This window comes from Mesoplodon bidens (assembly GCF_964165515.1).
Source record: "Mesoplodon bidens genome assembly, chromosome: 15".
Classification (NCBI taxonomy): Eukaryota; Metazoa; Chordata; class Mammalia; order Artiodactyla; family Ziphiidae; genus Mesoplodon; species Mesoplodon bidens.
Window position 1 is genome coordinate 84,975,323 of NC_138171.1, and position 15,007 is coordinate 84,990,329.

General features: G+C 51.3%; 1 protein-coding gene across 1 annotated transcript in view; it reads right to left on the reverse strand.

Moving 5' to 3' along the window:
• Positions 1-447: 447 nt before the first annotated feature.
• SDK1 (sidekick cell adhesion molecule 1) overlaps positions 448-15,007 on the reverse strand; it is a gene marked incomplete at its 5' end in the record, with an annotated part of 840,176 nt that continues 825,616 nt past the window's right edge. The window contains one exon of the mRNA XM_081255449.1: positions 448-1,541. Coding sequence (XP_081111575.1) covers positions 1,296-1,541 — 246 coding nt within the window. The 3' untranslated portion in view covers positions 448-1,295. The remainder of the gene's footprint in view (positions 1,542-15,007) is intronic.

Consider the following 15,007-nt stretch of genomic DNA (forward strand, 5'->3'; position numbering starts at 1 on the left):
CCACGGCTTGACCCCCTGTACCTCACACACCTTTTGCAAAAAATGATGTGATGGGCTAGAGGCAGAGGTACGGTTTGGAGTTTCAAAATAGTTCGCGCTATTTCCATGTCGCTAAAAAACGAAAACAAAACAGTAACAATTAAAGTAAAAAATGGTTTCCAGAAAACCCATTAAGGCTAAGAGCTGGCCTGGGGTCGGGAAAGGGACAGCCACACCAGTCATGGCAGCGGCGGGAACCCGGAGGCCCCAGGCCGCGTGCGCTGCAAGGAAAGCCGCGGGCCACGCGCATGGCAGGGCCTGGCAGGCACGGGGGCGGGCAGAGGGGCTGGGGACCCCGTCTTCTCAGAGCCGTTTTGCTATACTTGGAGACACTGTCGCTCTTCGTCTTTCCCATGTACAAAGCTAAACAATTAATAAAAAGGCACCTGGAGACAGCTGAGACTCATTCATTTCATGTGACGTATTTTAAAAAAAGATAAAAAGATTTAAAAAATACTCTGGTTAACAATGCACACCTCTTACACAGCGAGCGATTCTGCAGCCGCTGCCTCGTTCGCTCGGCTTGGCGGGCTGGCCGTGTGCTGTGCGGTCAGGGGAGGAGCGGGCTTGCCGAGGGCCACGGCGGTGGCTCCCAGCAGGGGTGCTTCCCGCTCCTGCGCTGCGAGGTCGAAAGGAAGAAAGGAACGGGGAGCCCCGAATATTTCACCCTGGAAGGACGCCGAACGGAACCTTGGAATCTGTGGCCCTGCGGCCGGGAACCTTAAAGCCGATTCTTCGCCTACAAACTGCCGAGTGAGGACATTTCAGAGATGGCCACCCTTGGGTCCGGAGGCCCTGAGCCTGGGTCACACACATGCTCTTCGCACGCCGGAGACGGAGACGGTGGGATGGAGCCCCAGGCGGGCCGCTGGTTCTCGGGCAGGGGTTAGAGAAGAGAAGGGAGCGGCCTGCAAGAGGCGCGGCCTCCCTGGACCCCCCTCCCTCCCCACCAGCCTTCCTAGTCGGCGCAGGATGGAGAAGCCCGGGACCCAAGGGCTCAGGTCTTCCCAGGTCGGGGTGACAAGCCCTTGCACCAGTGAAACACACCTTCTCGTAAAAAGAAAAGAAAAACAAAGAAACCCGCTTCCTGCAGCGATGTTACAAAAAGCCAGTAAAAAAAAACTTTCCTAATTGAAATCTCGCGTTCACAAGTGGGTAAAATCAATCATCAGGCGTCAGATCCTCTTAAACCCAAGCTGGAGCCCAGTTCCCGGAGCTGATTGTCTTAACAAGGGTCGCCGCGGGGTCGGCGCCGCTCACACGAAGGACGAGAAGCCGGTGAGCGGAGTCCGGGTGCCGTGGGCGGCGGGCGCGAACACGGCGCTCTGCGTGGTGACCACCGCGCGTGGGGCCGGCCCGGCCTCGGCCCCCGCCACCGCCTCGTACCTGTGCGGGGCCGCGCCCGCCCGCCGCTTCCACGAGTTGTAGTAGGTGGGGTCGCTCAGGTAGTGGTTGACGAAGGAGTGCTGGGGGAGCGCGTCCTCGGACTCGGACTCGGTGCCCTGCGGACAGACGGATGGACAGCGAGGCATCAGCCAGGTGGCTGGGGGGCTGGGGGGAGCTCAGGGGGGCCGTGGACACGGGGGGCGGTCACGGACGGGGGGAGCTACGCGGGAGGGCAGCTGTGGGCAGCAGGGCTGAGCGGGGAACAGGCAGGGCCAGGAAGGGAACCAGCACTGGCCGCCCGCGGTGGGATGGTGCAGGTCAACTGTTTCCTCCCGCTTCCCCGGCCCCAGACCTCCTACACTCCACACAAGCCGCGCACGGACCCCCCAGACCACCCCCCAGACCTCGCCCCAAGAGACCCGGGCTGAGCTTGCGCCAAGCCAGGCAACGTGCTGTCTCCCTGCCCTTGAGTCTCTGCTGCCCAGCCCATCACTGTGCCTGAGCCTGTGCCAGGAGGGTCTACACTGCACTCGTGCTCCAGGAGAGGTCTACACAGCACTCCCGCTTCAGGAGAGGTCTACACTCCATTTCCCACCCAGGAGAGGTCTACACAGCACTCCCACCCCAGGAGAGGTCTATACCCCGTCTCCCACCCAGGAGAGGTCTACGCCCCATCTCCCACCCAGGAGGGTCTACGCAGCCTCAAGGGGATGGTGTGTATCCTGGCAGTGGAGAATACAGAAGAGCATGGTAATGTACAAGGCCTGGGGGCCAAGCCGGCCCAAGACCATACCATGACGCAGGCTCTCACAGACCAATGGGACCCGATCCTGAGCTTGAGAGGGGGTGAGGAGGAGGCTTGTCCTTCATGGGACACACATTTCCAGGGAATGTCACATCCATGCCGATCTCCGAGGGGAGCTTGCCAAGAAAGGACACCGCAAATGAACGCGGTGTCGTGGTGTCTAAAGTGCTCGGGCCCCTCCCTCTCCAGGCACTAAGGGACCTGACCCCTCACCATGCGGCCCCAGAGCAGCTGGTGGAGGAAGTGGGCCACCCATTGATGGTTCAAGATCAGTCCCTCTGGAGGTCTTTCCCCCCTTTCTTTCTACAAAACAAAGCAGCAGTTTCTAGTAAGAGCATTTAGCCCGCACAGTTTCTATGTTCATTTTCTTGAAGTAAAACTCTATGCCGTGTATTGTGTGGTCTTGGGAGTGGATTTTCAGTGCTGGAGGGTGGGCTGATCCAGACAGTGGAGGCCGAAGTATTTTCCCAGACTGGGGAGGGCTCCCGGTTCCCCTGTCCCAGACCTGCCAGGTGGTCCCGGGGCCCCTCCCCTGAATCCTGGGAGTTTCCTGCCGCCTGGTGGGTGGGGATGGCACCCAGGCTGGCCGGGCTCTGCTGTGAGGACCTGCACCCAAGACGCTCCCCAGACCCTGAAAGCACAGGGGTTCTGCCCCGCGCCCGCTACCCTGGACCTCACAGAGGCCACCGTCCATGTGCCAAAAATGGGTCTGCAGGTACAGTGGCTTCCGGCCTTTCAAGTTCAGGGAGGGGACCGGAATCGTGGCTGAGTAAAGCCCCTCCCCTCGCGGGGCACCCTGCCAGGTGAAGGTCACCGTGGGCAGTGGGCGGGGGACTGGCTGGTCCCTCACACTCCAGCCGCCCACGGGCAGGGCGCCTCCCCGCTGGGCTCCAGGGCCGAGCCGTCAAAGGTTCAGCCACACGTGCCCTTTTTCCTCTCCCCGGACGGTGACGGAGGCCTGGGCGGTATAAAGGAGCGAGTGTCCCCCTAATGCTGGCTCAGAATCTCCGGGGAAGTCTTGGAAGATCACAGCTTCCTGGGCGGCGGCTCCCACTCTGCTCTCCGGACTCAGTGGGTCTGGGATGGGGCCTGGGAACGTGTATTCCCTGGAGGCTCTGGGAGGATTCTGAGCAGTGGCCAGGCTGGGGTGGGGGCAGGGGAGGAGGGGACAGTCGCCTTCCGGCCTTCACCTGGCGGTCTGGGGGTGACGGCCGCCCCCGAAGGCAGCTCGGACCCGAGGGCTCACGCTGTCCCGCACCCGGGGAGCAGCATTCTGTGCTGTGAGAGCGGGCGGCCTCTTGGCTGTGCAGACACCCCTCGTGTACATACGGCGGAGCCAGAGACTTCTGGGATTTTTCGGACACAGACTGAAACCCTTGCTCTAAATGGAATATTTACATAAAGTCACGACGGTGAGTCACAGATCTGGGAATTCCCAGCACGTTAAATGTAAACCATTCGTGTTGTGACATCGTACACGGCTGAGGCGGAGCTCCTGGAGACGGGGGCTGACAAACGTGCCCTCCCAACACATCCCAGAGGCGCAGGACAGCTCCTCCATCACTGGACAGCGATGCCGAGAGGCAGCGCAGGCTTCTTCCCTGTGGACACTGCTCCCGACAGAGCAGCCTCGTGCCACCTCTGTCGCTGCACCGTGACCCTGCGAGCTGGGAGTTCGGATTCCGGTTTATGGATGAAAAAGGGCCGTGTGGGCCCCGGGCCCCTGAGCCCGGTCACCCAGGCCTCGGGCTTCCCGGCTCCAAGCCCCTCCTGCACGCGGCTTAACAGGCTCACCAGCCCCTAGTGGTCAGTCCCCAAGCCCGTGATGCTCTGAAAACCAAAGGCTGTTTTTGCAACTCGTGTGGAGGCACAGCCTGACCTGCGTCGAGCTCAAGTGCCGCGGACCCCGAGCTGAACTGCTGGGAGGCCAGCCGGTGCGGGTGTCCTCAGGGGCTGCTGCAGGAACACAGTGCGGTCCACGAGAGCGCCCCCCTGGCCCTGCTGGGGATGTGACCCGACACAGGACTCAGCCCCAACCTGAGGAACACCCAGTTCTTGAAAGTGGACCTTTTTCAGATAAGAGATCAGGCACCTGCCTCTGTGGCTGGTGGTTAAGATTCATCCTTCCTCTGTTTTCTGGAGGCCTTGAGGGGCTTACGAGGCCAAGCTCTGGGTAAAGGCAGAGGGAGGAGGACAAAGGCCAGCGGGAAGCCGAGGAAGCTGTTGTCAGTCCCGGAGTTGGGTCTCTCACGTCTTCAGACCTGACTTCGGTTCTACATTTCCTGAAGCTCAGGGGAAGGAAGACACCGAAGCCCTCTTTCCTCATGAGAAATTTGTAAGGCCCGCTGGCCCGAGGCAGGGGGACGCAATCAGATTCACAGGTTGCATCAGACCGAAACTCCCCGGACCACCCAGTTCCAGAAGCTGACCTGGAGACATTCCGGACCACCCAGTTCCAGGAACTGACCTGGGGGCTTTCCACCCGGCCCAGCCTTCCCGCCTTTCGAGGGGCGGAACTAGCGGTCCCAAGACTGATGCAACCGGCACCAGACAGTGCCACGACGCCCCAAGAGACCACCAGATAAGGAATACCCTGCGCCCTCCCAGATTCACCACACCCCTTTCCCTTCTTGCCCTATAAAATCCTGCCCAACCCTCGCCCGGGGGCGACTTCTCTGGCCCCCTTCTCTCGGACCAGTGAACCTCGCCCGGGAGCGCCCCCTAATAAAGCTCACTTGAAGCTTTCCTGTTTCGCGGTGCCGTTTGTTAAGATCCGACCTTACAAAATTCACGGAACGTTCAGGATTGCACGACAGCAATATGGTTCCTGGTTTCTCAGACGGGGTCAGGGTTTATGATGATCTGAAGACTGAACGTTAAGATTCAAGATTTCACCCTTCAGTGTTTGGGGGTCTTCCCCACCCACCGTCCCAACCACATGAGGACGAATGTGAGAAGTCGCGATTGGGTTCCATCTCACTTTGTGTTGGAGAGAATGGAGGCCCACAGAAGTGAGTGACCATCTCAGGGTCATCCTGGTTGGGGACAGAGTGGGGGCAGACCCAGCTCTGGCGTCGCAGCCCAGGTGGCAGAGACAGAGGCTTCTCAGTGACCCTTCGGGGCCGCGTTCGACCCCAGCTGTACAAAAGATTAGAGACACTTCGATGGGTGGGTCTCACACCAGGTCTCTCTGGTGATGGAGAGGCCATCATATGCGGCGGTCCCTCGTTTTATAAACACGTCCCACACCCAGGGTGTGGGCGGAGCACTTCTCTCCCCTCTTTCTACCCTTGTGCCCCCTCCTGCAGCTGTTCAGGATGTGGGGAAGCCGGGTGCGCAGTCACCAGATGGCACCGAGGGGCGGCCTGGAAGGGGGCTCTGAGCTCTTGCAGGAGCCAGCACTTCTCAGAGTACGTCCAGCGCTGCTTCGGGAATGAACACATCCCGTGTCCCACACTCACGTGTATGTTCACGTGATTAACAAAACGTAGTTTCACTGGAGACCTCTTAGTAGCTATGTGTCATTATGCATTTTCTCAACCACAGATCTCAGTGTCCTCTAGGCCTGTGACAAATGTGGGCACTAAGAAGAGGGCCTGGCAGGAGACAGTCGGGATTGGCTGTCCAGCTCACAGTGATGTCCCAGGGTTTGTGTCTGAACTGTGACCCTTTGAAGCAAGTGACCCTTGTCCCACCTTTCCCTGTGACATGGGCTGAAGGGCTTGACCCTCAGAAAGCAGTGACTGGCTAATGGGTGGGCATGTGGCTTAAGCTGAGCCAGTCAGAACCTGCCCTGGGATTTTCCCCACTGCATCTGGAAGAGCAGAGTGCTTCGTGTGGGGACCAAGCTAGGCAGCTGTCAGCCTTGAGTGGCAGGGCTGCGGGTCCAGCCAAGTGGTCCCAAAAGCCACTGTGAGAGAACAAAACCATCGTGCAGAAAGGAGAGGAGAGACAAAGAGCTGCTCCTTTAGCTTCTTGCTGTTCGTTTAGGGAGAGTGAGAGCGTACCCAGGTCTCATGACACACGAGGGTGGGGGTGAGGGCGGGGCGAGGGTGGGGCCCGGGGCGAGGGCCTCCTGGCTCCTGCTCAGGTCTTGCCTTTGCCTTCACAAGAAGGCACTGAATTAAAATGCCATTCGTCCTTCTGCTGCCTGCCCGGCTTATTGTTTATATGACATTATTATTTTTTAATGAGGATGTATTTTAGTGATTTAGACTTATTGACAAAAAGGAAACACTGCAGGGTCTTTTTTTAAGTTTCCTGTGTGATAATGAAATAGCGTTGTGTGTTGGTTTCCCAGGAAACCGCAGAAGGCCAGCCTGTGACTGGATGTGCTGGCAGACGGACTGTGAGAGTTTCTAAAGGTGCCTGGATGCCTGGCAAGCAGCTAACAGAGATCATCTCAGCACTTTGGGTACTGCATTGGCAAGATGAAAGACTCAAATATTATTAGAGAATTAGTTAAGCATGAGGGGGTTGCTCTAAGTTGGTTGGAGGAGAGATCTTGAAAACTGTTTCTTTGGATTTCGAAAACAATTTTTAAGATGCGATTTGAACAGTAGCCCTGATGTAATTCATAAGCATCTGTGCGATAAAACGGAGACAGAGCCTCCTATTTCTAAACAGAGGGACATAAAGAGCCACAGCACGTGTCATGTGACGCTGATGGGCTAATTCAGAGCAACTCTGATCAGTCAGGTTGTTGCGCACCTGTGAACGGATTCTTAGAATTTTCACTTGAGCAATATTTCTGAAAATTGGGAGAAAAGGATGGCATCACTATTTTTTTTTAGTGAAATGTTAGCTTCGCAAAAGAGCTCTTCCGGCCAAGACCTCATAGGGTTTCTGGCTCTGGAGGAGCGGGTGGGCAGGAAGGGAGGTCAGGAGACCCCGCCCCAGCCGACCAATCATCAATACAAAGATCCTTCCAGAATGGCCGGAGGAGCCAGCAGGTCCTCTCCCTAGTGGGACAATGACTTAACTGGGGAAAATTATAAACGTTTAGAGTCCCTGGAATTGCTGCCAAGGGCATAATAGCAAAGGGGGGAAGACTTATTCCAGAAAATCTAAAATCACTAAAAATAGCAAGAGTCTGAGCCACTTGACCTATGACCTGCTCCCCCTCCCCCTCAGCCCAGGGTGACAGAAGCTCCACTCTGAGCACATGTGGCCAAGAAGACCCAGCTCCTAGACCAGCAATTTGGTTTCACCTGGAGCAGGAAGCTGCAGGCATCTCTCATCCAACTGCCCACCCCCAGCTCCACAGTGCAGGACTCTATTCCAGGCAGGTATGGCCAAGAGAACTGGGTTTCCTTTCCTCACCCCGTCTTCGCTGGGAGGTTGGATGATGTGCACCCGGCACAGCAGGTCGCGAATACTAAGCCCTGACCGCCCCCACCCCAGCTGGCTAGTACGGAAGAAGTTCCACACTGCCCAGAAGAGCAGGGGCTACCGTCTCCACCCAGCGCCCCACTGGTTCAGCAAGTGGGTCACTATGGAGAAGAGGGCTGTCGGCCCCAGTCCAGCTTTGGTGCTGTGACACAGAGGTCCTGCTAGGAGGAGAGTCAGTCCTTACGAATGGAGAGCTCCCCTGCTCTGCCCGAGGGGAATGGCTGTATTTGGGCCAGAGCAGGCCTAAGGGCATTGCTGGAAACAATGGCGACCACAGGGGTGAGAAATTGAGAGGAAGCTGGCAGCTCCATGATAGCGACAAGTGAAGTAATAATAAACCGGCCAGAAGTTTAGCAGCGAGAACCAGGCAAAGAGACAGCTAAGGAGAGCCCTCTGGGGGTCAGAGAAAAATTCAAAGGTTAACAACATCCTGCCACTGCAAAAGGTCTGGGCTGTAATTGGATCAAACTATGGAGTAATTTATACCCTGGAGCATTGTCAAAAATAATAGAGCTAGCAGGTAGTGGAGGTTAACAGCTGGGTGTGATACCCGTGGTGGTAAACAATCCAGAATCTCAATGGGGAGGCAAGAACAAGAGACAAGGGGACCCTGGCTAAGACCTGTCATCCCTGGTTGTCAGGGAAACTGCACGTGTGCCCAAGGCTGCACCTCGGAGGGGTGACATAGGAGGGTATACACTGCTGAAGAAACGGACTTCCCTGAACTAGTCCAGCAAGTCACTAAACAAATAAGCAGATAAGCAAACAACAATGACAACAACCAGGGGGGTTGAATATCAGTATTCTAAGCTGATACAATATATTATCGAAAATGAGCTGTTTTCCAAAAACAGGAAAGTGTGATCCATACAGAGGAAAAAAAGCAGGCAGCCTCTGGGGAGCCCCAAATATTGGCAGACAAAGACTTTGAAAGTAGCTATTATAATATGTTCAAAGAACTGAAGGAGGTTTTCGAGAGAAGATGGCGGAAGAGTAAGACGCGGAGATCACCTTCCTCCCCACAAATGCATCAGAAATACAGCTGCACGTGGAACAACTCCTACAGAACACCTACTAAATGCTGGCAGAAGACCTCAGACCTCCCAAAAGGCAAGAAACTCCCCACGTACCTGGGTAGGACAAAAGAAAAAAGAATAAACACAGACAAAAGAATAGGGCCGGGACCTGCACCAGTGGGAGGGAGCCGTGGAGGAAAGGTTTCCACACACTAGGAGGCCCTTCAGGGGCGGAGACTGCGGGTGGAGGAGGGGAGGAAGCTTCGGGGACACGGAGGAGAGCGTAGCAACAGGGGAGCGGAGGGCAAAGCGGACAGATTCCCGCACAGAGGACCGGAGCCGACCCGCACTCACCAGCCCGAGGCTCGTCTGCTCACGCGCCGGGGCGGGCGGGGCTGGGAGCTGAGGCTCGGGCTTCGGTCGGAGCGCAGGGAGAGGACTGGGGTTGGCGGCGTGAACACAGCCTGAAGGGGTTAGTGCACCATGGCTGGCCGGGAGGGAGTCCGGGGGAAAGTATGGAGCTGCCGAAGAGGCAAGAGACTTCTTCTTACCTCTTTGTTTCCTGGTGAGTGAGGAGAGGGGATTCAGAGCGCTGCTTAAAGGAGCTCCAGAGATGGACGCGAGCTGCGGCTAACAGCGCGGACCTCAGAGACGGGCGTGAGACGCTAAGGCTGCTGCTGCCGCCACCAAGAAGCCTGTGTGCGAGCGCAGGTCACTGTCCACTCCCCCCTTCCGGGGAGCCTGTGCAGCCCGCCACTGCCAAGGTCCCGGGATCAGGGACAACTTCCCCGGGAGAACGCACGTTGCGCCTCGGGCTGGTGCAACGTCACGCCGGCGTCTGACGCCGCAGGCTCGCCCCGCCTCCGTGCCCCTCCCTCCCTCCGGCCAGAGTGAGCCAGAGTCCCCGCATCAGCGGCTCCTTTAACCCCGTCCTGTCTGAGCGAAGAACAGACGCCCTCCGGCGACCTACACGCAGAGGCGGGGCCAAATCCGAAGCTGAACCCCGGGAGCTGTGCGAACAAAGAAGAGAAAGGGAAATCTCTACCAGCAGCCTCAGGAGCAGCGGATTAAAGCTCCACAATCAACTTATGTACCCTGCATCTGTGGAATACCTGAATAGACAACGAATCATCCCAAATTGAGGAGGTGGACTTTGGGAGCAAGATATATTACTTCTTCCCCTTTTCCTCTTTTTGTGAGTATGAATGTGTATGCTTCTGTGTGAGATTTTGTCTGTATAGCTTTGCTTTCACCATTTGTCCTAGGGTTCTGACCGTCTGGGTTTTTTTTTTTTTTTTTTACTTAAAAAGCTTTTTTTTCTTAATAATTATTTTTTATTTTTTAATAACTTTATTTTATTTTATCCTACTTCTTTCTTCCTTCCTCCCTCCCTCCCTTTCTTTCTTTCTTTCTTTCCTTCTTTCTTATTTTTTCTCCCTTTTATTCTGAGCCTTGTGGATGAAAGGCTCTTGGTGGTCAAGCCAGGAGTCAGTGCTGTGCCTCTGAGGTGGGAGAGCCAACTTTAGGACACTGGTCCACAAGAGACCTTCCAGCTCCACGTAATATCAAATGGCGAAAATCTCCCAGAGATCTCCATCTCAACGCCAAGACCCAGCTTCACTCAATGACCAGCAAGCTACAGTGCTGGATACCCTATGCCAAACAACTAGCAAGACAGGAACACAAGCCCACGCATTAGCAGAGTGGCTGCCTAAAATCATAATAAGGCTACAGACGCCCCAAAACACACCACCAGACATGGACCTGCCCACCAGAAAGACAAGATCCAGCCTCATCCACCAGAACACAGGCACTAGTCCCCTCCACCAGGAAGCCTACACAACCCACTGAACCAACCTTAGCCACTGGGGACAGACACCAAAAACAATGGGAACTACGAACCTGCACCCTACAAAAAGGAGACCCAAACACAGTAAGTTAAGCAAAATGAGAAGACAGAAAAACACACAGCAGGTGAAGGAGCAAGGTAAAAACCCACCAGACCTAACAAATGAAGAGGAAATAGGCAGTCTACCTGAAAAAGAATTCAGAATAATGATAGTAAAGATGATCCAAAATCTTGGAAATAGAATAGAGAAAATGCAAGAAACATTTAACAAGGACCTAGAAGAGCTAAAGAGGAAACAAGCAGTGATGAACAACACAATAAATGAAATTAAAAATACTCTAGAAGGGATCAATAGCAGAATAACTGAGGCAGAAGAACGGATAAGTGATCTCGAAGATAAAATAGTGGAAATAACTACTTCAGAGCAGAAGAAAGAAAAAAGAATGAAAAGAACTGAGGACAGTCTCAGAGACCTCTGGGACAACATTAAACACACCAACATTCGAATTATAGGGGTCCCAGAAGAAGAAGAGAAAAAGAAAGGGACTGAGAAAATATTTGAAGAGATTATAGTTGAAAACTTCCCTAATATGGGAAAGGAAATAGTTAATCAAGTCCAGGAAGCACAGAGAATCCCATACAGGATAAATCCAAGGAGAAACACTCCAAGACACATATTAATCAAACTATCAAAAATTAAATACAAAGAAAAAATATTAAAAGCAGCAAGGGAAAAACAACAAATAACACACAAGGGAATCCCCATAAGGTTAACAGCTGATCTTTCAGCAGAAACTCTGCAAGCCAGAAGGGAGTGGCAGGACATATTTAAAGTGATGAAGGAGAACAACCTACAACCAAGATTACTCTACCCAGCAAGGATCTCATTCAGATTTGATGGAGAAATTAAAACCTTTACAGACAAGCAAAAGCTGAGAGAGTTCAGCACCACCAAACCAGCTTTACAGCAAATGCTAAAGGAACTTCTCTAGGCAAGAAACACAACAGAAGGAAAAGACCTACAATAACAAACCCAAAACAATTAAGTAAATGGGAATAGGAACATACATATCAATAATTACGTTAAATGTAAATGGATTAAATGCTCCCACCAAAAGACACAGAATGGCTGAATGGATACAAAAACAAGACTTGTATATATGCTGTCTACAAGAGACCCACTTCAGACCTAGGGATGCATACAGACTGAAGGTGAGGGGATGGAAAAAGATATTCCATGCAAATGGAAATCAAAAGAAAGCTGGAGTAGCAATTCTCATATCAGACAAAATAGACTTTAAAATAAAGACCATTACAAGAGACAAAGAAGGACACTACATAATGATCAAGGGATCGATCCAAGAAGAAGATATAACAATTGTAAATATTTATGCACCCAACCTAGGAGCACCTCAATACATAAGGCAAATGCTAACAGCCATAAAAGGGGAAATTGACAGTAACACCATCATGGTAGGGGACTTTAACAAAGAACTGAAGGAGACCATGTGTAAAGAATTAAAGTATGCTGACACTACCACACCAAGTAGAGAATATCAATAAAGAGACAGAAATGACTTAAAAAGAACCTAATGAGAAGTTCTGGAGTTGAAAAATACCATCACCAAAATTTAAAAATTCACCAGGGGGACTCAGTGGTAGATTTGAGCTGACAGAGGAAAGCCTCAGTGCACTTGAAGACAGAATGGTAGAGATTATGCAATCTAAAAAACAAACAGAAAAAAGAATAAGAAAAGAAAACGAACAGAGCACCTGACAACTGTGAGAACGCACGGAGTGAACCAACAGAAGCATAGTGAGAGAACCAGGGTGAGAAGAGCAAGAAGGAAGCAGAGAAAACACTGGACGCAATAATGACTGAAAACATCCCAAATTTGGTAAAAAAAAAAAAAGTCAACACACCTGACAAGCTCAATAAACCACAAGTAAGATAAATGGAACAAGATTCACACCCAGACACATCATAGTTAACATTCTGAAAGACAAAGACAAAAAGAAACTCTTGAAGTCAGCAAGAGAAACATGACTTACCCAGAATGACAGAACTCAAATAATATGAACAGCTGACTTCTAATCAGAAAAAATGGAGGACAGAAGACGATGGGGTCACACATTCAAAGTGCTGAAAGAAAACTGTCAACCAAGAATCTTATAGTCAACAAACTATTTTCAAAATGAAGGTGAAATAAAGATATACTGAGATAAACAAAACCCGAAAAATTCATTGCTAGCTGACCTGCCTCACAGGAAACACTAAAGGAAGATTGTCAGGTTGAAAGCAAGTGACACCACAGAGTAATTCAAATCCACATGAAAAAACAAAAAGTACCGACAAAGGTAATCACATAGGGAATTACAAAAGGCAGTATAATTACCTATTTGTTCTCCTTTCTTCTCTTATCTGATTTAAATAGCAATTTCATAAAATAATATGTATATAATTGTATTGTTGGGCCTATAATATATAGAAATGTAACATACTTAACAATAGCTGTGCAAAGAGGCATAAAGAAATGAAGAGAACCAGAAATAGTAAATAAAAAGGTTAAAATGATAAACTCTAAATAGATACTTGCTCACCTTTCTTCTCTCAACTTCTTGAAAAGACACAAAATTCTATCAAATGATACCTATAAAAATGCATTCTTGGGTTTGCCACATATATGGATGTAATATGTATAATAATAACACAAAGAGGGGAGGAGGGAATAGATCTATCTAGAAATATAGAGATTTAGTATAAATCTGAAGCAAATACTGATACTAGGGCAATCACTATAAACAATAACTGAAAAAATATATAGTAAAAGCAAAACAAGGGAGTTAAAATGGTACACTAGAAAATATCCACTCAAAAGAGAAGATGACAGCGAAGGAAAAATAGAGAAATAGAGATATGAGACTTATAGAAGGCAAACACCAAAATGGCAGAGGTAAATTCTGCCTTAGCAGTAATTACATTAAATGTGAATGGATTAAACAACCTGGTGAACAGGTAGAGATTGGCAGAATGAATAAAATAACATGATCCAACTATATGCTGCGTGCAAGAGACACATTTTAGATCCAAAGATTCAAATAGGTTGAAAGTGAAAGGATGGAAATGATACACTATGTGAATAGGAACCAAAAGAGAATTGGAGTTGGCTGTACTAATATCAGACCAAATAGACTTTAAGACAAAATTGTTACTAGAGAAAAAGAGGGACACTCTGTACTAATAAAAAGGGTCTATCCATCACGAAGATACAACAGTTATAAACATATATGCACCTAAAAACAGAGCCTGCAAATACATGAGATTAAAACAGACAGAAATGAAGTGAGAAATAGACAATGTTAACAATAATAGTTGGAGACTTCAATGCAGCAGATGGCAGGAGATCAAGAGTGTGGAAGACTTGAACAGCACTGTAAATCAACCAGGCATAATAGACACACACAAAACTCACCACACAGCAACAGCAGAGCAACACACCCTTTTCAAGTGAATTCTTGCAGCACAGACCAGATGCTATGCCATAAAACAAGAATCAATAAATTTGAAAGGATTGAAAATATACAAAGTGTGTTCTTTGACCACAATGGAATAAAATTAAAAATCAGTAACAGAAGAAGATTTGAGAAGCTCATAAATCTGAGGAAACTAAAACACACACACCTAAATAACCAATATGGTGAATGGGTGACTTGTGTGGTATGTGAATTACATCTCAATCTGGTTGTTTAAAAGATGTGGTTCAAAGGAAATGTTCCCATTGGAGCTGGCACTTCCAAGATCCCTCTGTTGGGATCCCATGCATCTGCCTACAATTCTCCCAAATCATAAGGGTCAAAGTCGGGACCCAGCAAGATTATAGAGCACATAATTCTGGAAGAAAGATGGGCCTCACCCTATCTACCTGAGAACCCAGGAGCAGACAGAGAGCCCAGACATGCGAGTTCTTAGCCCGGACTCCATGGGGCCTTCGCTGGAGGCGACTACCACAGGCTTCGGGGCGGGGGCTGGAGCCCCAGATTCAAGGTGAAAATCCTGGGTGGAGAGAGCATCCACACCTTTGATCAACTTTCTTGAACCAAAAAGCATTAGGACCCAAAAAGCATCTGTGGGAATCATAGAAGGAACCCCTTCCTCCAGGCACAGGGCTTGCCAAGGCCCCTCCTTCGCTCAGCCACACATCCCAGGGCTACGTCAGCTCAGCTCTGCACAGCAGGTCTGGCAGGAGAGATGGAGCTGCGAGCCCGAGGCCCATCAGTGTGCGTCTGGGGAAGACGTTCAAAAGCCTCGTCAAGGGCTTCCCTGGTGGCGCAGTGGTGGAGAGTCCGCCTGCCGATGCAGGGGACACGGGTTCGTGCCCCGGTCCGGGAGGATCCCACATGCCGCGGAGCGGCTGGGCCCGTGAGCCATGGCCGCTGAGCCTGCGCATCCGGAGCCTATGCTCCGCAACGGGAGAGGCCACACCAGTGAGAGGCCCGCGCACCACACACACACACACACAC